The sequence below is a fragment of the Gadus chalcogrammus genome, chromosome 19, assembly GCF_026213295.1.
Source record: "Gadus chalcogrammus isolate NIFS_2021 chromosome 19, NIFS_Gcha_1.0, whole genome shotgun sequence".
In the NCBI taxonomy this organism is placed as follows: Eukaryota; Metazoa; Chordata; class Actinopteri; order Gadiformes; family Gadidae; genus Gadus; species Gadus chalcogrammus.
Window position 1 is genome coordinate 16,174,921 of NC_079430.1, and position 26,588 is coordinate 16,201,508.

The 26,588-nt window shown below is 46.1% G+C and overlaps 1 protein-coding gene across 3 annotated transcripts; it reads right to left on the reverse strand.

The window, feature by feature from the left end:
* Positions 1-611: 611 nt before the first annotated feature.
* Positions 612-24,989, reverse strand: impdh1b (IMP (inosine 5'-monophosphate) dehydrogenase 1b). Of its 3 annotated transcripts, XM_056577991.1 has the most exons (17): positions 18,949-19,233; positions 17,748-17,846; positions 17,382-17,459; positions 12,797-12,845; positions 11,409-11,510; positions 10,883-10,957; positions 10,087-10,200; positions 8,121-8,327; positions 7,609-7,696; positions 7,018-7,217; positions 6,261-6,351; positions 6,068-6,163; positions 4,423-4,566; positions 3,775-3,919; positions 3,451-3,594; positions 2,356-2,439; positions 612-825 (listed from the first exon to the last, which is right to left on the reverse strand). In XM_056577991.1, exons 2-17 carry the CDS (start codon positions 17,843-17,845, stop codon positions 804-806), a joined length of 1,737 nt encoding a protein of 578 aa, XP_056433966.1. In that variant the 5' UTR covers position 17,846; positions 18,949-19,233; the 3' UTR covers positions 612-803. The 3 variants fall into 3 exon arrangements, with proteins under 3 accessions (XP_056433966.1, XP_056433964.1, XP_056433965.1); XM_056577989.1 differs by lacking the exons at positions 10,087-10,200; positions 18,949-19,233 and adding an exon at positions 24,744-24,989; XM_056577990.1 differs by lacking the exons at positions 10,087-10,200; positions 17,382-17,459; positions 18,949-19,233 and adding an exon at positions 24,744-24,989.
* Positions 24,990-26,588: the final 1,599 nt, after the last annotated feature.

Here is a 26,588-nt window from a genome sequence, read left to right on the forward strand (position 1 = left end):
GTATCGCAGCCCCAGCCCCCCCCACCCTTCACCAGTTTTAATCTATACACCTTAACGTTAAACTAAGAGAAATTTGGGGCCTTTATAGACCCGGGAAAGGCATGGGTCTTCATCGGTCATCAATGATCGACTTGTGTGTACTATTTAACACATACATCGTGTTGACCCCTCCCTGAACTCACAGCTATGGCGCACTGTTTTTGGTCACTTCTATAATCAACATAAAAACATTTTGTTACAAGGGGCCAGATAATGGAGAATACATGTTTCTTGTTGATTTATTAAATTTAAGGATTTATTAAATTTTTTGAGCGCATGCCAGAATCCAAAAACAGGAGGAATCACTTTCATAACTTCCAACCCTAACACACAGAGCGTACACACACACACACACACACACACACACACACACACACACACACACACACACACACACACACACACACACACACACACACACACACACACACACACACACACACACACACACACTCTCTTTAGGTGGTGGTCTAAGCAACGGGTGTCACACAATTCTATACTGTCTCCCCTCCCTACGACTCCCCCATCACCAAGCTCTTCTCCCCCCACCCCCCCCCCCCCCCTCCCTCCCCCACGACTTATTGGCTTGTAGCATCAGAGAACGAGAGAGAGAGAGAGAGAGAGCTCATATGACAACAAGAAGTGCGGGCGAGCCAAGCCAAGTGTGTTGGTCGGTGCGGGGTGTTTCTGTGAGGAGGTTTTGTCGGGGGGGGGTGGGGGTTACATTTGGTCACTGCGGGAATGGGTTGGTCCGGGCAAGTCCATCAGTACAGCCTCTTCTCGTAACTGTGGGACAGACGGGCAGGAGAGAGGGGGAAACATTATGACCGGCGCTTTGGGGGTGATGTCATCCCGAGTGCGGAGTCTCAAGGCGCCGGTCCAACGCTTCATGTAACCGACTTTAAGACTGAATCAACCGAATACCCACTTTTGCTGAAAGTCATTAATAGCCGTTTCGGACTCAAGACAACTAACTTAAAAGATGTGAGAAAAAAAAAAAACACAGATTATGGCTGCATCTCATGACATCTTGTTGAAAGTACTTTATTCTATATTTTCGATAAGTTTTAACCAATGAATCATTTAGTCCATTTAATTTCCAATGCTAGAGTAGCCAAGTAAAACTAAAGCCAGTGATTTAATCCTCCAGCCCGAACAATGGGAACTGAGCAGTGACCCACTACGACCACTAGAGGTCACTGGAGAGCTGTGTTAACAGCAGCTGAGACTAATCTCTCAGACATAGATATTTCCTTGCAATAAAACAACTCTGCAATGTAAACATAGCATAAATCCAGCCTGTTTTATGTCCGTTTCTGCGTATGGCCAAAAGGGTGAAAACTATGACTCATCTTAGACATGCGTTGATATAAATCGACGTAAAATATTGATATTCTATACCATTTTCAATACCAGAGGGAAAGTTTTTTTCAGAAAAGAACGTAACCAAAGTAAATAGAGTATATCTCCAAAACTGCTAGGGCTATATTAAATCTTGGTTCCAATAGAAAGATTGTTGTGCAAGGGAAATATTCAATGTGGATACTACTTTACGGCATAAGTGGAAGATCACATTTCCACCTGAAATAATTATCAGTTGTTCATTATCAGTTGGTATCACTGTCGTACTATGAGACACAAACAGGTAGATATCTTACCATATTGACACTTTTCACCTCTATTTAAAGTTCAGGGCAAATATAATCGAATGACACCAAGCCAAACATTCGCAAATACACATACGGCCACTAGATTGGGCTGAAGAACAACTGTTCTGATTGATGGCAATTTATCTTTTTCCTAAGAAACCTTCTCTTAGTAATTTATTGTACACCATGTTTGGCTGCTGGATTATCTGTTTATGGTGGTTTCTTGAGATCAGATTAAACTTTGTGGACAAAAATCAAGGGTAAAATTTCATTTTTAGTTGTTAAAAGAAAAGGGGAAGATTCTTCTTAAGTTGTTATTTGCGAGTTTTAGTCCCAGAATGATATGGTTTCGATTGTCGGAATCAGTGGAGGCTCAGCTTTCATGTAATATGTAGTTTGTGCAGGTCCAATTTCTTGAAAAACATCGCTATTGCTGTGCATGGGCAGAGTTATGAATCCCAAAAGCGTATTCTTGCATTTGCAATTAAACACAAAACAAACCCATATATGAGAGGTCGAACAATTGATTTATATCACTGCACGAGTAAAATGAGGCTTAATTTGACCCTTTTGGCCATCCATACAAGTGTGTGTGCGTGCGTGCGTGCGTGCGTGCGTGCGTGCGTGCGTGCGTGCGTGCGTGCGTGCGTGCGTGTCCACGACTCACGAGTGCATCCCGTGGACTCCACCCTCCACCTGTGCCGACATCGTCCTCTTCTCAAACTTCAGCTCCCCGGAGTACATCATGGACCTGGGGAGGGAGGGACCACAGGTTCACAGAGACACAACACCACGATGACAACGCACACAACTGAGAACACACAACACCACGATGACAACGCACACAAGACACACAACTATTAACACACAACACCACGAATGACAACACACACAAGACACACAACTATTAACACACAACACCACGAATGACAACGCACACAAGACATACAACTATAAACACACAATACCACGAATGACAACGCACACAAGACACACAACTATTAACACACAACACCACGAATGACAACACACACAAGACACAACTAAAAACACACATTGCCACGAATGACAACACACTCAAGACACAAAACACCACGAAAGACAACGCACGCAACTAAAAACACACAACACCACGAATGACAACACACTCAAGACACACAACTATTAACACACAACACCACGAATGACAACCCACTCAAGACACACAACTATTAACACACAACACCACGAATGACAACGCACACAAGACATACAACTATAAACACACAATACCACGAATGACAACGCACACAAGACACACAACTATTAACACACAACACCACGAATGACAACACACACAAGACACACAACTAAAGACACACATCACCACGAATGACAACACACTCAAGACACGCAACTAAAAACACACATTGCCACGAATGACAACACACTCAAGACACAAAACACCACGAAAGACAACGCACGCAACTAAAAACACACAACACCACGAATGACAACACACTCAAGACACACAACTAAAAACACACAACACCACGAATGACAACCCACTCAAGACACACAACTAAAAACGCACAACACCACAAATGACAACACACTCAAGACGCACAACTAAAAAGACACAACACCACGAATGACAACACACTCAACACACAACTAAAAAGACAGAAAGAATAACTTCACGGCTTTAATTCAGATCGTTTTAGCAGCAGGTGCGTTGACCTTCATGCGTTTGTGTCGTTGTGAGCTCAGACACGCCCCTCACCTGAGCACAGACAGGCTCTTGGCGCCGATGTCCTGGCAGCCGTGCTGGATGCCGGCGATCAGGTAGGGGACGAACTTGTGGATGGAGCCCTTGTCCTGAACGGAGCCCGACACGCCCTGGGCGACCTTCACCTTATCGCCCTCACTGGGGGACACACGGGGAGATCCACCGATGAGGGGGGGGGGGCTCAACACACACACACACACACACACACACACACACACACACACACACACACACACACACACACACACACACACACACACACACACACACACACACACACACACACACACACACACACACACACACACACACACACACCTGAAGTATCTCTTCTGGCTGCTGGTGCTCTTCTCCATGGCGTCCAGCGAGCCCATCCCGCGGTACTTCTTCAGCCGCACGCCGTCCGAGAAGAAGTACTCCCCCGGCGCCTCGGAGGTGGCGGCCAGCAGGGAGCCCATCATCACTGGTGGGGGGGGGGGCACGGTTAAAGGAGGCAGCGCATAGCAACGGGCTCTATGGTTTAAATTACTAAATGAGAAAGTTTATGTTTTTGAAATCAAAATGAGAAAAAATCTGAATTGATGAAATCCAATTCCTATATAAGTTTCTTAACCAAAATTACACCACCAGGCGTGAGGGTGATTAGCCGTTTCTAGATGTTTTGACCATCGGCCTCTTCTCTAGCGTTGCTCATCTATGCGTCACACGTCTAGGTGGACACGCCCACTTGTGATGTCAGAAGAACGGCGTGTAACGGCTGATCACACCTGGTGGTATGATACGTCACCTTTATTTTTGAAATAAGAAAATTTAGGTTTTTTTAAAATCAAAATGAGAAAAATTCCTAAAAAACAAAACTTCAGATCGAAAAAAAAAAACCTGAGCCCCTCCCCCTCCTCTTGGGCCCCTCCCCCCTCCTCTTGGGCCCCTCCCCCCTCCTCCACAGCCCCTCCCCCCTCCTCTCACCGGTCGACGCCCCCAGGGACAGCGCCTTCACCACGTGTCCGACCGTCTGGATCCCGCCATCGGCGATCACCGGCACGCCAAAGCGCCGCGCGTACTCCGCCACCTTGTACACCGAGGTGCCCTGGGGCCGACCGCACGCCATCACTGGGGGGGGGGGGGGGGGGCATCAGTCACCATGGAAACACACGAGGAGGCGGGGCTCCAAGAGTACTCTTCATGTAAAGTTATATCTCTAGATGCAGACATGAACAGGTGTGTGCGTGTGCGTGTGCGTGTGTGCGTGTGTCAGAGCAGGAAGTGCCCCATGCTGCCAGGCCGGGGATCTCCCCGGGTGTGTACAGTGATGGCTGGTTTAACGCGTACCCACCGACTACACAACACACACCAGGTGTGCAGCCCCGCCCAGTCAGCCTGCCGCGGGCCAGGTGAGGCTGCTCAGACCAGCACTCCTCTAGAACAGTCTTTCCCAAACACTGGCTCACGAACCACAAGATGATCGCGGGAGATTTTAATTGGGTCGCCAAATAAATAGATATTCAAAACTTTTATTTTGATTTAACAGCAATACTTGGCACTATTTCGGTATGTATTTCTACAGTTTCTTGACAGTCTCACTTCTTGCTAGTGAAACACCCAAATTGCTTCCCCGGAGGATTATTTAAGTTTTATCTTATTTTATGTGGTTAACAAATTGATTAATGTTGACTGTTCGAATTGATTGATTGACTGTGCTACTGATAATAATAGCTGCCCTTAAACACACATTTAAAAAAAAAACCTTTAAACAAGGAGCATGTTTTTGATAGTATTATTCTATTTTTTTATATTGGGTCGCGATGGTTTGTAATAAAAAAGAAAAATGGGTCCCCAGAATTTTTGGGGACCCACTGCTCTAGAACCCACTCTGCACCCTATAAACAGACAGCGGGGGTCCCGAGAGTCGAAGAACGTGACCCCGTGACGGAGCGGAGGAAGGCTCGTCACCATGGCAACGGAGCACGGGGCCTCCCTCTGCAGATCGCCATGACAACCAGGAGTAGAGCCCGAGGATCGGTTGCCCTTTTACTTTTGGTGGCGCTGACGGGCCCCCCCCCGGCATCAAGGGAGGGGGGGGGGGGGCGCGGGGGCGGATAATAGCCCCGGAGTGACCCGCTGGTCCCAGGAGGGGGACCTCTCCTCAGAGACTACCCTCCAACAACGGAGTGGGGATGGGGAGGCTGACAGGCCGGCTGCCGTGGTAACACGGAGGGACCGCACCCGACAGACCCTGCACCAGAGGGGTCAGCGCGGGACAAACCCGTTACCCAGGGGACCGCATAATACCCATCATGGGTCGGCCAACATTTGATATAACATGTATTCTATTGAATGTCATCTCTAAGTGGACCAGGGCGTGGTACGGATGGACAGGGCCAACGGACGTCCTCTCCTCTGGTTAGGTCTTCCACAGGAGCCTCGTGCATAAGAAGGAGCAGACCCATGCTTGGTGTCTGAGGATGGTGGGCAAAGGGTCAACTTCACACAGTCAGACCAGGATAAGCTCCGCCAGGGTCATGACAGAAAAGTGGGGAACAACATTTTCCTATTCAGGGTGCAGTAGGGTGGGGTGGCGGAGGAGGGGGTGGTGGTGGTGGAGGGGGGGTACCTTCTTGTGTGATGCAGATGGAGCCACAGCCCATGCCCACCCGGAGGGCGTCCACGCCCGCGTCGATCAGGTTCTTGGCCTGTGCTGCCGTCACCACTGCAGGGGAACCACAACAGCGGACATCAGCCAACAGGGCACAGATCAACGGGGGCGGGGGGGGGGGGGGGACCGATATCAGCGAGCGGGGCCGTACCGTTGCCTCCCACCACCTGCAGGTCGGGGTACTTCTGTTTGATGTAGTGGATCATGTTGATCTGGTACACCGAGTTGCCCTGCGAGGAGTCCTGCAAACGAAATAATGAGTTGATAAAAGTGTAGGAGGGGGTTCTTCTTTGCTCTGCTCCACAGCGTTTAATACCAGCGTCCTGCATCCTCTACAAAACCCCTCACCGACTCGTTACCAATCCGCTTCAAACCGAGGCCATGGAGGAAGAACTAGGCTTTATCTTTGATCGAGATTAATAAGCGGAACACCCAAACGCACGCCCCTTTCCCAGAATAATGTCGTTAATTAAGTCTCACACTTTAGATGATCACATCCGCGCAATTAAAAACGCCAGGACGAATCCCCCCCCCCCCCCGTTTCACACCATCCCATCCCCCAGGAGGGGACAGGGAACACAACAAGCCGCCACCCGTCCTCCACCCACCAGCACTGCCCTATCTCACCAGGAGGGGGCAGCGAACACAACTCCACCCACCAGCACCACCATAACAAAACAAGCCTCCAGCCGTCACCTCCACCCACCAGCACCATCCCCTATCCCACCAGGAGGGGGCAGCGACCACAACACACCTCCACCCCTACCTCATTCATCCCCTCCACCCAGCAGCACCGCCCCATCCCACCAGGAGGGGGCGGCGACCACAACACGCCTCCACCCGTCACCTCCACCCAGCAGCACCGCCCCATCCCACCAGGAGGGGGCAGCGAGCACAGCTCCACCCACCAGCACCACCATGTCGACCCCGGCCTGCACCAGCAGGTCGAGGCGGTACTTGTCGTCCTCCCGGGTCCCGATGGCGGCGCCACAGAGCAGCTGCTTGCGGGAGTCCTTGGAGGCCAGCGGGTAGTCCCGGTTCTTCTTCAGGTCCGTCCGCGCGATGATGGCAACCAGCTCGTCACTGTCGTTCACGATGGGCAGCTTGCCTGGGGGGGGGGGGGGGGGGCGTGCAAAGACATGTTTTTGTCAACGTGTGACGGAAACCCTTTTAGATACAAAACGGATGGTTTAAAGGATTCAACTGATCGAGGAGATCCACACCCCAGCACCCCTCTGAGATTGGTTTGCACTCGGTGGCTCCACGTTAGGTTACCAGGGGGCCTGCAGATCACCTGCTGCCACCAGCAGATGGAGAGGACAGGTGTGGAGCCAGCACTTAAAGAGCCGCTCCTTTAATGAGGCCACACACCTGTCCTCCAGCTACTGGAACTCCTGTAAAACGTGTTTATGGAAGCTTCTTTTTTTTTTCTGCTCTTTTCTTGTTTTTAAGGTCAGGGTCAGGTGGTTATCCTTTGAAGAGAGTAACCGACGTCTCACCCTTTTTGCTGCGCTGCAGAATGTCGTTGGCCTCCTTCAGTGTGACCGCTGCGGGCGCCACCACCAGCTCCTCCCTCTTGGTCATGGCCTGTTGTCATGGAGATGCACGTTAAAATGCAGGAAGACGGGGTCGCAAACTTTCATGGATGTTGAGAACAACCAACGCATGTTCAGACACAATACCCCCGTCAACACGACTGATCTGCGAGACTAGACCACTGAAAGACCCTCAAGGACAAAACGAGGTCATTGACAGCACACACACACACAGCGGAAATAAAAGACGATGTAAGCACACACACAGACACAAGCCCTAAACAAGGAAATTGACACCATACACAAGGCACAAATAGATAACAAACGCACAACACCCTAAATTAGGACACACACACACACACACACACACACACACACACACACACACACACACACACACACACACACACACACACACACACACACACACACACACACACACACACACACACACACACACACACACACACACACACCTCCCCCAGGGGTCTGCTGTGATCCTTCTCCGTGAGGAAGTCGATGTCTCTCGAGGTGACGATGCCCACCAGCTTGCCGCCCATCTTGCCCGTCTCCGTGACGGGGATCCCCGAGAAGCCGTGGCGCACCTTGGCCTCGAAGACGTCGCCCACCGTGTTCTTGGGGCTCATGACCAGGGGGTCTGTGATGAAGCCCTGCTCGAAGCGCTGCGAGACACGAGGACGAAGGCGTTACGGGAGGAGCCGGACGTTCAGGAACGGTGGCCAAGAGCGCTAGGAGTGGTCCAGCATGGAAGCATCTAGAACAATCCTAAACGCAAAACTTATAAACGATAACAACAAAGGTACGTCTTTCATTTTCTAGATTTAGCGTTTCTATCCGAAAACGATTGAGGGAGAATGAGCTGCCGGTCACTCAGCGCTTCAGCATTTTCTGTTCTCTGCATATATCAGAAAACAGAATGTTACGTATTTTAAGCACATAAGCTGCCCCCACATAGCCACTAGGAAGCAGGATCGAACACACATGTACGCATTACCCCCACATAGTCACTAGGAAGCAGGATCGAACCCACAAGCACGCATTACCCCCACATAGCCACTAGGAAACAGGATCGAACACACAAGCTGCATTACCCCCACATAGCCACTAGGAAACAGGATCGAACACACAAGCTGCATTACCCTCACATAGCCACTAGGAAACAGGATCGAACACACAAGCTGCATTACCCTCACATAGCCACTAGGAAACAGGATCGAACACACAAGCTGCATTACCCTCACATAGCCACTAGGAAACAGGATCGAACACACAAGCTGCATTACCCTCACATAGCCACTAGGAAACAGGATCGAACACACAAGCTGCAATAACTACTCCAGCCACAGATGGCAGCACCTTTAGACAGGCGAGGATGGCGGAGCCATTACGTCACACCGGGCACACGCCCACTACACACAGGCCACGCCCACTTGACGATGAGAACGCGGAATTCAGATTGAGAGGCCAGAATCAATAGGAGCCCGGCCGAGAGTCCCGGGCCTTCGCCCGGGGCTCGAAGTAGTGCCTGATATTATTCCAATACGTGTTAGATACAATTCCCTCCCTTATGCTTCATAGTTACCATACCGAAATAAGCCTACTTTAACAAATAAAGTTAGTTAAAAGCGACCAAGGATTGGACTGCTTTCTTCAAGAAAAAACGCAACAAGAAGAACATTAAATAACGACAAACAAATGGGCCTAGGAGGAGATCACTAGCATTCCATTGCCAGACCCTCAGTTTGTTTTTAGATTTCAAAGGGCTTATCAACGGGCTCAGCCCCAAATGGCCTCTGGACACAGTTGGAACGAGCTACAACCAATAAGAGCAACGACAGTGTGTCATAGTGGTGGTCTGCCGGGAACCGGACTGAACGGGAGGGGCGGTCAAACCAAAACAGGAACTCCCCGATTCATCCGGTCCCCTGCTAGATCACGATCCATGAGAGGACTAGTCTAGTCCACCCTCGGCAGTGACAGGGTGAGGTTTGATCCGCCCTGTAGTCTCTTCAAAACACTTAAATCCACTTTGTGTCGTTTCGTCAGGTATCAATCTTCGCCCGCAGGCCGCCGCTCTGACCTGCTCTATGAATACCTGCACAGGGAGTGACCGCCCTGGGCGGCCCTGCCTGGAGCGACACGCTCGCACCATGGACGTCAACAACAAACAAAGTACCGTCTTTTTTAGAAAAAGCTGCATTTTCTATAAGCCGCAGGAGCGTTAAAATGCGGTTGTATTCTTTCAAATAAGTTTTCAAATGTTTTTTACTCAACTATTTTACTTGATTATTTTATGACGCCGTTTCTATGTGAAGCGCTTCAAGTCTGTCTCTTGGTATTTCAGCCTAAAGCATAAATAAGCCACTCCATAGTGTAAGCTGCATCTTATTAGGCTTATCTTTGCACACAACCAATACTTGCCTGCACTAGGGTTTGGCGGTGGTCGCTATGTTCATTGAGCCCGTTCATGGTTATTCTAGAAGGCCAATATACAATAGGAGGCGTTCCAAGGAGGTGGGGAGGGAGTAAAGTACACTGCAAGCAATACAATTAAAGTTTCGGAGAAATACATTTATAAAAGATTGAACAGTTTATTTTTTATATTAAAAAAATCCAAAATAATTGAAATAAGAGTAAGTTAGTAAATTAGTTAAAATCACCTTAATATCGGCGTAGGAATAACTCATTGTCCATCATCCCTTCAACTGCCAATACACGATCCGATCGCAACTTAGAAAGATCCCTACAGGTACCCCCAATGCAGGCGTGAAACCGTACAGAAACCGTTCAAAAAGCAGCATTATTCCTTGGGCCGTGACATGGCTACGTAACCGGTCATCTGATGGCTGAGTAAGCGTCTGAGTCATTGGAGATAATGCCAATTGAGGCTTTAGTAAAACCTTGAACCTTCAGACAGATTTAAGGCATCCTTTATTTTGCAAGCAATTCCTTTAGAAGCACAAGCCTCGAATTTAAATGAGCGCATGGGCTGTACATCGTGACGGCATTAGGAACTTCATGTTTCATCACTCAGCGCAAATCCCTGAAACCTGCAGATCATTTTTTCAGTGAAGTCGTTGCAAAATCGACATCGAAGCTGCTCTGGAAATTCAGCTGCAGCGATCCCGATAAACTCAGGATATAAGCTGCGTCTTGGAAGACGGTCTCCATACGATACGTAGCGCTCCCGGATCGCGTTGAGCACAGGGGGCCTTACCTTGGCCTTCCGGACCTCGTTGGCCTGGAACTCAGGTGTGCAGTTGTGGTGGACGATACCGATCCCTCCCATCAGCTAGGAGAGGAGAACCGCTTTAGAACCATGCAGGAGACTTGGAACAATACGGGCGAAATTAAACTAGCTAACTTATCGACAATAAACCTTTTTTAGGGTCTATTTACTCCATGGAATGTCATGAACGGGGTGAAATGCCCATCCCAAGTTTGCAGACCAAAGTGCATTCGGTTGCTTTGACTGACGAGCAATCAGAGAAAGCCAGTATTCAATGTTTAACGACTTGGAAAGAAAGGAAAGGCCAATACCTGCCTTTTGTAAACCCACGATTAGCAAATATTTGTTAAGATAGACCGCATAATTGAGACTAAATATGTGATGTCAACAGGTTCATGATTATACATTTCCTGGAGATCAACTCAAAACTCTCTGCTGAACAACTGAACCGCTGAATAATTCAAACGACATTGCCAGAGTGGACTCAGCGCACGGTCTGCGCAGAGAGACGTACCGCCATCGCGATGGCCATGGCCGACTCGGTGACGGTGTCCATGGGAGAGGAGATGAGGGGGGCCTTCAGCGTGATCTTCTTGGTCAGGGCCGACGTGAGGTCCTGGAGAGGAAGAGGAGCCACAATGAACACCATGAAGGCTTGCGCGTAAACAACCAGGGAAAGCATGGTTCTAATGTAAAACCAGTCTCGGCCACTAGGGGGCTTGGATACAACACCGGCCACAACGCGTCTACCGATGAAAAGAAATGCACAACATCCTCCCACCCGGCACAGCCAGCCAGCCCCCCCCACCCACAAGGTGCCCCTGTGGGGGGCGCGCACAGAGGAGTTGTATTCCCATAACAAGCGGCCGGGTAAGCGATGGGAGAAAACGAAAATTAAAGCATTCCTTTCTCATGGGACCCCGTCGAAGGAGTTCTTCATATGAGGGGACGTTTTTAATTCGTTCTCTCACGCCGACATAACAAGATTGTACAGGTGGCTGTACAGGTGCAGCGTTCCCCAGGGACAGTACAGTCCAAGGGCGAGAGGGTGGGATACATTCCCAACACTAGTTCTCCATCTTGTGAGGATAAACGCACTGCCGGGCAACATTCTTCCCAGGGATGTTGAGTTGCATCATGGGCCTCCAAAGTTAAACATCTCCCATCTCCCAGCTCCGTCTCACCCCCCCCCCCCCATCCAACGTTTCATGCAGACCCAACACCACTGCTTCAGGACTTACAGTAAACCTTCACGCTTCCAGAAGGCCCAACTTCTGCCTAACCACAGAGGAGTGGTCTGGATAAAAATAACATTTGCAAAAAAAGAATACAGTGAGAAAACGTCTACAGGCCTTTTTGTTTTACTCCTTTTTTTTATGAAAGGGAGTAAAACCAGAGAATGACTCGCCAGACTTCTTGGCTGTGCTCGGGCAGAGAAGGAGCAACAACCCGACCACTAATGTAAGCACAAGGGTTAGCAGACAAGGCAGTGACGCAAAAGAGAGAAAAACAAAGCGAAAAAAAGGAAATAATGCGGCTGACTTATCGGAAGGCCAGAAAAATTCAAGAACATTTATTTTTGGAGTTGTGAAATTACGTTAAGGTCCGGGAGTACAGAGAGCTTTTGTATCTCTATGGACCGATCTGGTAGTTCTTGGTGTTGCCTGTTGGCCTCTAAGGACAGCGTTTGTGGTGGTAGGGGTTGGATTTTGGTGAAGTAACCTGGAATCGACTACAGCTGCATACTAAAATCGTCCACCGTTGTGGAAATGCCTTACAGCAATTTATACACGAAACATAACAATGAAACATGCGTTTCATTGTTATGGCCATCCTGCGATGGCCTTGTGCACCGTACGGTGGGCGTTGGGAAACGGTCGGTTTGGATCGCCACACACTCACCACTTCGTCTGAGGTGAAGTCAATGAAGCCGGGGAGAATGAGGAAGTCACTGAAACAAAAAAGCAGAGTAGTGATGGTTTAGCGCGAATCAGATGACATTCACAGTGCGATCAGCAAGCCAAACCTGCTTGAAAACGTCAACAGTGTCCTCAGTCAACGCACAATTTTCTACGGATTAACCTTAAAGTTCATCTTAGCTGAAGTTTAAATGTACAAGCATTCGACTAGACAACGGTGGACTTGAAAAAAGGCTATCAGATAAGAATTCTATGGCATTTCCTGTTTCTGAATAGTTAAATCAAAGTTCTTGGCACACAAAAGAAAAGACACAAAAGAAAAAAGGAAATACGCAGAAACGTCAACACATTTCTGAACACTGCGACCATGAACCAAGAAATGGAAGCTCTGTTCCCAACCTACATCCAAACGTAAATAATTGATAACACTAAATGATATAAATAGACACAGCTCACAATGGCTTTGCTCTTCTGAGATCTTTGGGAAAACCATGCTCCTGATAAAAATCTGCATGCTAACTGACTAACATATAAGTGCATGACCCCTTTGACCACTCAGTCTTCGTAGACAGTATGACCGCAAGAGCGGTAGGGCAGCACCGCCAGCACGATGAATCATCTTAAAAACGGGATCTCGATAACTGCAATCTGATTTCTAAATAATAACGGTTCTGCTGCAGTTTCATTAAGGACATCAGCTGCATCGAAACAAGCGCTCCTACGTTCTTAACAATTGGCAACGCAGTGCTACACATCGTGATGCAGAGAAGCAGAGAACCAGGGGAAGTAGACCAAGACAGGGAGTGAGACACCAGTGAATTACAGTCAGACAGTGTGAGGGAAGAGATGTTCAAGGAAGGACAGATAAAAAAATGACAATTGAAACAGAAACAAACCGTATCACATTCTGTGGAGTGGAAGTGTTTCGCATTCAGAAGAGGATGAAAGTCAAGCTTGCGTTCATTGCAAGCCACGTTTTTGCGATAGTAGAAGCAGCTCCGCAAGTTAGAGGTAATTTACATTAAACACGATTGTCAGTTGTGATTTCTTACCACCTCAATAAAATAACAAATCCAGGAGCTGAATGGGACTGTACGGAATATATCGGTTTCGTGAAAAAGTGATATTACTTTTATTCGCACCATTGTCGATTTTGGATGGCTCTAGCATGCGCAAAAATCTGTTTCTTCTTAGATATTCACCATGGTCATTGTACATGTGCAGGACTTGGTGAAGGCAACAGAAAATTCACGTTACTCACTCAGTCCTCTTATCGAATCCACAGAGGCGAATTACAATCAGAGGGCTATAATTATCACCATCTGTTATGTACTAATCATTCATCTCGATACCATCCGGCACTACAAGCCTACTGTGGGAAGTGAACATAGGTTGCTTGTGGTAACATGACGCGAGCATTTGTATTGCGACGGCTGTGGGTACCAACTCTATCCGAAAAAGTACTTTTAGTTCTTGAACGTGGATCCTAGCTCACACACGAAAGTCTCCAAAACATTGATGGATTCAAGAGTACTTCCAGCGAACCAACTACCCGTCGCTGCACTATTTTACAGTTAGATTATAACTCACTATATTTGGTTTTTTTATGGTTTATTATGGTTATGTATTGTATTATCTCTCAGCACTTAAATTACATCACAAGTGTGACTAGTCGACTCTCAGCTTGACATGGCGATTAAGAGGGTCAAGTCTTTCGGTCGGGGGCAGGCTTAGTGTTTCTAGTGGCTAGTCTAGTACATGGGTTGGATTTGAAACCTTTGCAGACTCTTGTCTAAGGACTGGTTTTGCCACTGGCAACGGAGAGATGTTTAGTTAGTGCGAGTGCTTTGGTTGAATGCGTGTGCGCACACACCCATGCACGCTTCGGGGCGTGTTTCTACGCGTGTGTGTTTCCCTCACTACATCGTCCAGACGGCCCACAGAACAGCCATACAGGGCTGGGCAGGAAGACGAGAGCACATCTGTCCCCATTCACAGCCAAGCCACAGACCACAGCTGGGCTGGGCTATGGACCAGGCCTGTTTGCTTAAGACACACACACACACACACACACACACACACACACACACACACACACACACACACACACACACACACACACACACACACACACACACACACACACACACACACACACACACACACACACACACACACACACACACACACACACACACAAAGTGTATCAGCTAGAAACATAAACAGCCATGTCATTATGAGCGGGAGGATGTTTAAAAATAAGTCTAAACCCGAGTGTCGGGTTTAGAGTGCTTTATTAATTATTTTTTTTATGCTGTTTGCCAGTTCATTTAAATGTAACATTTATGACTCGAAAAAGTTCATTTAGTCTAACTTGATATATTAACTTGTATGTTCATGTAAACAGACTAGCATTCATGAAGAAGACTGCATGAAGTAGTCAAACCATGTCAGGTACAAACAAATGAATATGAATGACTGTTTACATGAACATACAAGTTAATGTAACATTTATACAAATGTGTTAAGCCCAGGTAGGTGCCACAAGCTGCCCTAAACAGACCACAATCAGGCAGCATTGTTTACCTGCCCCCCCTTGCAGACATTACGGCCTGGTTGCCGGAGTGAGTGTGCTAATAAGCAGGCAGACCTCCACGAGCTAATTTAGGATCAGATATTTGTCTTCTGCGCATCATTTAGCATGACTTGTTTACACCCAACAGGACTCAACTCGTTTTGCCTGACGTGTCATTATGGAATTACAGTAATTACATTCACCGAATGATTTAATCCTAAAATGTGTCCGATGCTACAACCACTGCTCCACTCCTCCTGTGGTTGGCTCACATGATCGCCCTACCGACCCAGTCACGTGAGACACACATCCTCACAACGCAATGCTGCTCATTAAAAGGGCCACAGCCACCAGGACGCTCCTCCAATCAAACGCACGCAAATCCACTTAAAGAGCAGCGACCTGCAGCTCATCAATGGGCTCGATTGTTCCAGCGCCTTCTAAACTCAATCAACAGCGCAGTCGTACAAAATGTCCCACTACAAGACTGATTGGGTTTCAAGTGGTCCGTTTTAAATCTACACAAAATAAGAGCATATTGGGAGACGTTCCACTGAAGCTGTAGGGCCGGGTGTCTTTGGTCCAACATCTGCAGTTACTCTGATCAAAACTACCTGATTCAGGAAAGACTGACAAATGTTTGTTTTATAATAAATAACTGATCCACGCTAAACCAGCGAGCAGCTTGGGGCACCTTAAATAAACGGCGGTAATGGTAATCCAGCCACTATGTGTAGGGCATTAAAGGCTCAGGTTCTGCGGGCACACTGCCAGCTAAAGGACACGTCTAACAGGAGACCAGAGATGCGTCTCAGGAATCCAGACCAAGTCCAACCCGTTGCCCCATGACATGAGGAAATTAAAGAAACCACTAAAAAGACCTACTCATGCTTCTTATTGGCCTTCACCCAAAAATATGTTCCGGATGATTATCTACCATGAGAAGTGGATATTATCAGTATTGGACATCCTAGTAGTAGCCTGCTACTAGTAGATAGTAGTAGGGATGCACCGAAATGAAAATTCTTGAAACCGAAACCGAATACACTGAAACAGTTGGCCGAAAGCCGAAACCGAATGCCGAATGTGGCTTTAACTGTTTTACATTCATTTTGCTTTAATTTTACACCATTGCATAAATCAAACAATTAAATGTCCTTTATAAACTTTTTTGTCTTCCTTTTCAATAAAAGAAATCAATTACAAATTTGATACAAAATATTTATTTAATACTGAACGTTTTCTAACATTCCAGCAGACCTTATAGCAAGAATTTAAGAACAATGTACCTTTAAATAAATGAGTAAAACAATTATTATTATTTTTTTTTAAATAAAAAATAAAAAGGTGTATATTTTCTGCCTTTTTACTCCTTCAGCCGAAACCGATCATTATGTTTTGGGCCATTTTCGGCCGAACATTTTCGGTGGCCGAATATTCGGGGCATCCCTAGATGGTAGCCATTAGTTTGATTTACGGTTACATTAAACATTAGTAGGGACAAGCTGCCAGTGGCGATTAGTAGTATTAGATGCTTATTTTAGCCACTATCAGTTGTAGCATGCTACTAGTAGCCATTAGTGTGGCCATGGTAAACTGCAGCTGAATGCTGAAATCGAATAGATTACTAGTGTGTTCAAAACGATGGATCCAGCAGATCATCATGCACAAATGAAAAATAGTCGTTGTTTTAATGATGAATACTGGATGACAACAACAAGCATTATCTCCTCCCTAATCATGATCACAATTACGGCTACGTCCTCATCATCCGACTTTATATTCATCAATTCATAATAAGAACAGAAGCGGTCGTGTCTCTCGTCTTAAATGCGCTGCGGTTGAGCGGGAACATTTTTGGTGTTTGATTCCTAGATGGGAGCTCGCCACTCGTGGGGGAAGGTGGTGGTTGTGGTGGTGGTGGTGGGGGAGGGGGTAGCGCATTCTCTGGTATTAGAGTGTCATAGATTGGTTAGAAGGCCGTTCTACTCACTTGTAAGTCAACCCATCTCCTCTAGAGCACAGCTCATCAGCAGTTTGACCATCCGAGACAACACACTGTTGGTCAGATCTGCGATTCAAAACGTGTTGGCCGTTACAAAGCGCTTGCGCACGCGCGCGCACAAAGACACACTCACACGTACACGTACACACAGTTAGACGTAGACGCACAACCACACCTGGACACGTACACACAGACAAGCAAAGTGTTCCAACTGTTGCATGACGGGAACATTTCCACCATCACCACAACCAACTTGAAAAATTTGAGTTGCTGTTGAGTTGTCCATTAGCAGCAGAAAATAAAAGAGAACAATAGATTGATAAAAGTAAGGATGAGAGATGAGAGTAGGCTTACTTGTAGGTGAGGCCATCCCCGATGGAGAAGAGCTGCTGGGCCGAGAGTCCATCCTCCGGAACGTAGCCTGTGCCACCACTGATAAGGAAATCGGCCATGCTGGGAAAAGATGTACACGAAACGACGATAAGTTAACTAGCTCATAGAACTAGAGAATGCAATACAGTACACAATGCCAAGCGCAGATCAAAACAGTCCTATGATGAAAGCCAAATACGACCTTTCCCTAAGACGGCATAACCATGGAAACATCAGCATCAGCCAGGCGAATGCACCTGCGCAGTAGCTGCCAGATATATTCGCTTGGCATCTCAGTGAAGCGATTGCGATTTGTTGGCATTTATTGTTCATCAGACGAAAATAGGACCCGAGCCATATAAATCGCTTTCATCTATTCCGTCTGATCGTACAAGAGAACCACGTTAAGACTTGCCTTCGCGTCATCTAGGTACACTTGGCCAACGAGCTACAGGAGCAGACAAGAAGAACAAGACGAGCATAACAGCACAGCACACGTATATCAAAATGACGCACTTGCCCTGTGCATCTCTCCCTCTCCCCGGTCTGCTGACCCATATCCTATAGACAGGGGCTATTGGTCTCGGTACCATTGATCAGCTGTCTGGTAGTCATCGATTATGGTCGTTTTCCTTGTGGCATGCTTGTGTTGGATACGAACATAGGACGGCTAGGCTAGTGGCGGTGGCTAATGGTACATGTGGCACTTCTATTCAGACAGCTCCATGAGGAGCAAGTACATGAGGAGCAGCTTAGGAGGAGACACTAGGCTAAAAGCATCTTCAGCCACCCCTGCTATTTCAACAAAATGAGAAAAGATGATGTAAAAACACATTTAGATCCGTGCATTATCCAGCCATCAAGAGAAGATCGGATCTGTATCAAATAATAATAGGATAATCGCAATATTCAAATGTCTATCCCCCTGTATTAACACAGAAATATCTATCCCCGCGATTCGGAGCAGGGCTGTACAATTGACTGCCACGTACATCGTAAATGAACCCCACATGCACTGCTTCCTAGGGTGTGAATGGCTCTCTGCTCCAGGCTGACACATGAGCACACATGGCGCTAGCTAGCATAGCAGCGTTAGCGAATACGTGGAGCAGAACTAGTGCTCAGCGATCGGCGGGTCGGATCAGGGACTATGCGCCTTTCTTAGGTCTACTAGGGACTTTACCTTTAAAGAAAAATCCAAAATGAATGATGGTGAGTTGCTCCCCAGATGTCAAAGTGATGCTGGATAGTAATAGGTAGCAGAGTTGATTGCCTGTCGCTGGTTCCACCGGGTGTGTGTGTTGATGTGTTGCAGCAGTATGTGTTTTGTACTGGCAGAAGCGTCACATCCCCTCTCTCTCTCTCCGTGGACCACGAGGCCAATCACGGGCTCAGGCCTCGATTGAATTAAAACTACTCGTCAAACCACTTTTTCTTATGAAGAATACAAAATATTCCGTTTTTGGATCACTATGCACATTTTTCCTCTATTTCCATGATTTTTATAGATTACATTTATTCATTTATTTAATATTTGGAATGTTTGAATTATTTCAATCCATTTGGGAATTTAAATTTGCAGTTTATTTGCTGCTATTCTGACGTCGAATGCATATTGGTCTGTTATAATATAGTTTTCCTTCCTTCCAGTCCACAAACTGGCCCATGCACTGTCAATCATTCCAGAATAGAGATGCATAGTGAATTACAAAACTTAAATAATCAGCGTCTTTAGGGTCCCTATAAGGAGTTGGCCGTGGATCTAAAAAGTGTCCTGAAGTATTAATAGCCGATTAGGGTAGGCCTACTCCGACCAACAAATAAATTAATCAACCACCACATTATCTGTTTTATTCAAAGTGTATAAACATTCAAAGTTAGCATTATGCTATAGCTGCCTATCTATCTTCCTATGCATCTATATGTGTGACTTTTGTCTTTAACTAATGTAGTCCACTAGTCATGTGTCCACCAAATTGACTCACAGTAGGTTTCCTAAGACATGATGTTTCATGTTAACCTTTGGCACAGCAGATATCCAGATCAACTGACACAATTACTGTGGCATTCCGAAGGCTATAAGAGAATGTGTATACTTCTTCAGCCACTTTATAGTTCTACCTGCCTATTCACACTTTTATTTTTTTTCTTCTATTTTGACTTAGATAAAAAAATCTATCTTTATTTCCTTTACCTATTTATTTCATTTTATTTTGTATTTTATTATTTTATAGGGGAGAAAAATGTGATGGAAACTTTCAAAATGATGTATCAATATGAATGTATATGCTTTTTAGGGTTAGGTTTTGAATGCCTTGGATATATCACATCTACATTTTAAGAATAATTCAAGAAAGTTTAGGCATACACTTTTCAGACTATGCAGAACATCAGTTATGGTTTCACTTGTTTTGTGTTTATGTAATGTTATGTGTATGTTTACGTTCAAAACTACCGTCAAATGTTTTATTGTGAAGAATAGAAATCCATACCAGGTCTTACATCCCCTCACGAGTCACAGCTCCAATTTAATCCATTCCACTTCCATTGCGCGAGAATAGCCACCTCTCTAAAAATTCCACTCCAGGATTTGTCTCTTTCTACCTTGCAGCGACACATGCTTGGCTGCTGTCAAGGCTACAAGTTAAAAGTGGATCGAGCTCTTAATAGGTCAATGATCGAGCTCCCCTGACCCGACCATGTTGACGATTCTGGCGGAGACAGGCATGCAGTGTGATATATAATATAATATGAGATTAGAAAAGGTGTGGGGGACTAAACAAGTGGCGAAGCTAGACCTCTTTTGCCTTAGCCCACCCTATCGTTTCGTCCTCAAATCTCATATTCAACCTTTTTTTTTTTTACACAAGCAATGAGAGAATGGATGTTGTACACTAAAGAACAGGCTCAAATGGGCTAGTGAAATCGAGCGCAACCTTCCTACAGGAATCTCTGATTTGTGGGTGGGAGTCTCCTGTTTGGCAAAACCAAAAATGCAGCAAGAGCGCACCTAACATAATTTCTGCTGTTTTGTCTGTCAAAAAGGCTAGATAGTCTTTATCAGAAAATCCACGATTTCCAGCTATCTAATAACATGACCAGGTAATAATAATAACATTCATTTTAAAACCTTGACATAATCTGTCAGATGTATTAAATGACAGTTGACCATAAGGCGATTCTATCTATGCCTCCTCTTGAATTGCTTCATAGTTTAGTCGGCAGAGGCTTGTGCATGCGCAATAAGCATGATAAGGTGCAAGGAGGAGAAAAAGTTGACATGGGTGCTAATTTTCAGTTGAAAAAAAACACTGGCATTATTTTATCAGCTGAGGGCGTATTAATTGGCATAACAATGAGCTAAACAACAAGTACCACATGTTCTAACACTATGTGACTCAGCTGATAAAAGGTGGGGGCGCGAGCAGCAGATGGGACTTAGTGTCTTATATATTTATTTATTTATTTTAATAAGTTACTTATTTTATTAAATAAACATAATACCAATGGTCAGAAGTTTTACAATAATTTTGATCTTACAGAGTCATGACAGAGGGACTTGGTGTCTTTATTGATGCTTGAAAGATGAACACATATTCTTTTTTTTGAAAGGGAATAAGCTGACAAGAGACCAATGTTTACTGTTTATTTAAATTAAATGCAAACCCCAGTGAATCATTTGCTCTTGTTTCTCTGTTTTGAGATTCACACAGACTTAGCATTCTTGTTTAAATGTTACAAATTGAGTTAATAAACTGAAGTTGGAAATAGTTTTAAGTTGTTGCAGATGTTATCTTCGCTAATTTTATTAATCGAAATAAATAAATATTAGCAGGTTCTCAGTAGTAGGCTATTTCGATTCAGGGAGGGCGCCTAGGGGGGGAATGACAGAAAATTATTGAGAATCACTGTTCTAGAAAATGTTGTAGGCCTACTTGTTGATTAGCTCACGTTGGCAATGAAAACACCCTCAGTTGATATAATAATGCCAGCTTTTTGTTTTTTACTGAAAATTAGCACCCATTTCTTTTGCATCAGAAAAACAAGATTCTTTTGCATCAGAAGATTTATAAAAATGTATTGGTCCCTGAAAGTGAGACAACATAGTTTAGTCCTCCCGAAACAGTGGTCTGTTAATTATAGTATTAGGCTAGTACATGTTGTACCTGTGGTATGTGTTATGTTTCGCATATTATTGATCCAGTACAGGTTGTACCAATGTGTTTCAGTAACTGTGTAAATAAAAGAAAAGGGAAAAATATGGTCATTTTGAGTGAAACTTACACAAAGGAAATCTTATATGCCGCAAATTTGTTTGTACAGTTCACATCCATGGATTATACCTTCATCCAAACAAGTTTTTCTCCTTTCGTCACTTTACTGGTTCAGAACTGCATTTTTTAGCTGACACGGCAAGCTATTGGCTTAGACATACGACAGCATAGTAATTAAAATAGATATAAAGGTTGTGGAATAAAAAAAATTTGGACAAGACTTTATTTACTTCATAGACCCCTGTGGCTTCCTGGGATTCAGCCCCCCCAAAAGTCAGAATCTAGAATCGCCCCTGGACTAAACCTAGATGTTGAAATGTGCCGGGGACACGTCCCCTCCACTTACAATAGCTGATACGCCCTTGGGTCTATTTCACATTCAAGTTTTCCTTCTTCCCAGACCACAAACTCAGAAAAAAAGAAAAGAAAAATCATGCCCGATTAGAAATAGAGCTGCGTAGCGAATTACGAAACTTGGATAACCAGGATCACCCTGTAAGGTGCTGGCAGTTTGTATAAACAATTTAGACTTTTAGCCAAACAAAGTGTACAAATATTCAAAGTTCGCACATCTCTATAACCGCCTATCTATCAATTTAAGCATCTTTTTTTATTATATTCATTACTTCTGTCTTTCACTAATGTGGACTATTCATTTCCAGGAACTGGACACACATTTGGTACAGCAAACATCCAGATGCACTGACACAATTACGGTGGCTTTCTGAAGGCTATTAGAGAAAGCGTATTGATACAGTGGTATTCTACTGTTTCTTTCGCAAACAGACTGCAGGAGCCAAAATTTATTGCACAAATTATGCTGTACTTTTATTTTGCATTTGTTTTAGTATTTTACCTTTATTTTATATTTTATTGACAGCCTTGGATCTAAAAAGTTGAGTATAAAGTTTGGTAAAATATACATTAATAGCTGATTAGGGTAGCCCGACTGAACAAATAAATGAATCAACCAGCTCATTATTTGTTTTATTGAAAGTGCCATTCAAAGTTAGCATTGCTCTAAAGCCACCATCTTTCCATCTATGCATCTATTTTGTATATTCATTACTTTTGTCTTTCACTTATGTAGTCTACTAGTTATGTCCAGCAAATTCTAGGTTAGCTAAGACATGATGTTACGCAATAACCCTTGGAACAGCAAACATCCTGATATAGTATTACTGATACTGCTACTGTTTCTTCCGCAAACAGACTGAAGGATACCTTTAAAATTATTACACAAAATATTTCCCTTTTCTTGAGACACTTCCTATTTGGGTGTAACTATGTATATTTCTCAATATTGGTTATAGGCCTACATTTTCAAGATATTTGTATTGCTTTGATATACTTTTACATTTTCTATTTTTCTATACTTAGACAAAAACCTATATTCATTCCTTTCCACATTAATTTTGTTATCTATGTGTAGTATTATTTTATCTTTAGGGGAGAAAATGTGACGGAAACTAGTTGTACTAGTAATATATGTATAATAATAGTAATGTGTATATCTTTTAAGAGGTTCTGAATGCCTGGGATACATCATATCTACATGCATCCTTGAGAGCAAACTTTTCTACATTTAATCTTTCCTGTGTTACTTTGCTGACTAGGCATATCATTTTCAGACTATGCAGAACATCAGTTAGGGTTTCACTTGTTTTGTGTTCTTTGCCTTTTTTCCCAAAGTGGTTCCAGGCAGCCCTACTGTATTCCCTTTGAAATCAAAAGTGGGTCATTGCAAATATGGTGGTTCCTCCATGCTATTTTGAGTTCTTGGTAAAACGGGTCTTCTGCTTGCCCCATGGCAATGCTGCCCACTTGCCTTGATCGACCATTACCTGCCAAACTTCGTGTTTTTGTGTGTGTGCGTGTGTTTGTGTGAGTGTGTGCATGCATACATGTGTGTGTGTGTGTGTGTGTGTGTGTGTGTGTGTGTGTGTGTGTGTGTGTGTGTGTGTGTGTGTGTGTGTGTGTGTGTGTGTGTGTGTGTGTGTGTGTGTGTGTGTGTGTGTGTGCGTGCATGCGTGCGTGTATAGAAGAGAATGCCTTTTGGCTATCTTAACATAGCAAGTGCCACGTTAAGCCATCTCGGTTGTATTCTCATCTGGCTGACAGCCACCAGTGTTCTCTGATTCCTTCCTTCCGAGATATAAATCTGACCTCAAGGTCTTCTGCGGCCAGGTTGGTCTCACAACGTATGTTCCCATGAGCAGGAGGTGATGTAGTGGTCAAAGAAGGCATGAGCATAAACTGAAATTGCATCCGTGAAACAGAAAGCAGGCCACATATCCTAATACTCTCCAAGACTATTAGGATTAGCTTTTCCATTTAATTCATGCGTTGCATGTTTCCGTACAAAACTACTTGTTAGTAACGTCTGAAGTGTTAAATGGACTGCATTTATATAGCGCTTTACGAACCATTGGCCACCCAAAGTGCTTAACAATATTGCCTCCCATTCACCATTCACGCACACATTTACACACCGATGGCGCTCTCCGCCGTGCAGGGCGACAGCCAGCTCGTCGGGAGCAGTAAGGGTTAGGTGCCTTGCTCAAGGGCACCTCGACACTCAGCTAGGGGATCGAACCGGCAACCCTTCAGGTTACCAGCCAGCCGGCTCTACCTCCTGAGCCTCTGCTGTCCCCAGATTCAGGTCTACACACGGTCATTCTTGTCCTTCCGAACATGGGCTCACCTCACAGGTCCCAGTCCGACCTGGATCCTCGTGGCGCTGTATCTCTGCGCCGCCGTCTCGTGGCCATGCGTGGTGGCGGTCTGCCGGGCGCACCCCTCCCCTACCTGGGGCGAGGGGCTGGCCCTCGGGGGCTCCAGGTCCCCCACGATCCTCCGGTAGTCCACATGGTAGGTCTCCCCCTCTCCCCCCGGTGCAAAGTGCTGGTACCCGTGGCCCTCCATCGCGTGTTGTTGTTGTGATGCCGGTCGCAGCCTCGCAGGCTCCACTCCTCTCCTCCTCCTTTGGCCCACCCCCTCACCACCACTACGCAAATGGGGACGTTTGTTTTTGTTCACAAGGAAGTCTCACCCCCCCCCACCCCACCCCACCGCCCGAAGGATAAGATACAAGATGTGGACGGGACGACCTCTCCATTCACTCTCTGGCTCTCCTGAATGACGCCCCTGCGATGGATTGCAAACAAACTAATCAGACTTGGTTTGCAAATCAGCGGAGCAGCGGGTTGGCGACGCGACGCGTCACAGGCAATCCTCTTGTGTTCCTTAAAACAATCCTTATCTGAATCCCCACCCCCCCCCCACGCTCTCCTCTCTCTTCCTCCTTGTTTGCAGGTCTCTACCGTAGGTGTAGAGTCCTGTCGTCTCCCCAGACCCGATGAATCAAGCCCTGATGCACCAGTGTTTGCCCTCAGAAGGACTCTGCGCTCCCAGAGCCTAGGGGGGGGAGAAGACGCAGAGCAGAGCGTCTCAGTCGCGAGCAGGTGAACACCTGCGCCAAACAAAGATAAGGACGCCTGCAACCGGGCCCCCGCTGAGGCGTGTCCTCGCAGGGCGTCGCCACGGAGACCTGCCCGCCGAGAGGCCACCGGGGGGGGGGGAGCGATGCCCGGAGCGCTGCCTTGTTGTCGGGTGGAGAGCGGTGGAGAGGTTGCCGTGCGATGATGCTCTGCCGTCCTGGTGGGTTCTTCAACAAGCATCTCAAGTGGCTTGTCATTCATTAGGGGCTCTGTGGTCATGGACGTATAGTGGCGGTGGGGGGGAGCTTGCATACAGTCATGGAATGAACATATGTTGTTGTGTGGATGGGTTCTTTTTATAGGAAAGAGGCAGTGCCCAGGGGAGGGGGGCTCCTCTGGAAGTTAATGGACTGTGAGCTTTTGTCCTACCGGGTATTCCATGAAGCACTCACACTTTTTTGTCCCATCTCACTCATTCTCTTTCTCTTCCGCTCTCTTTCTCTCTCACTCCTTCTCTCTCTCTCTCTCTCTCTCTCTGTCTCTCTCTCTCTCTCTCTCTCTCTCTCTCTCTCTCTCGCTCTCTCTCTCTCTCTCTCACTCCCTCTCTCTCTGACTCTCTCTCTCTCTCTCTCTCTCTCTCTCTCTCTCTCTCTCTCTCTCTCTCTCTCTCTCTCTCTCTCTCTCTCTCTCTCTCCCTCTCTCTCTCTCTCTCCTCTCTCTCTCTCTCTCTCTCTCTCTCTCTCTCTCTCTCTCTCTCTCTCTCTCTCTCTCTCCTACCTCTTCTCTCTCCCTCTCAGTGAACTAGGCTGTAATCCGACGGCCTGTCTTTCCATCATGGGCAGCGCCTCATTTTCACAAAGAGGATTTAAGAATTAGAACGGGCGAGCCGTGCAGAGCGGCGGTGGTGTAGTAAAGCTGTGTGTTTACTGAGGAGGCAGCATAAGAGCAAAGTGTGGTGCACCGGGCACATCGGACATGCAAAGGGGATTCAAAACCAGCCATTAGAGGAGGATATGCTGTGGTTTTTCTAGTTTTTGCATTGCAACACACACAACCCAACGCTGAGCCCTCCAACGAGACGGTCACAGAGGTCCTAGCATTTCTCTTGT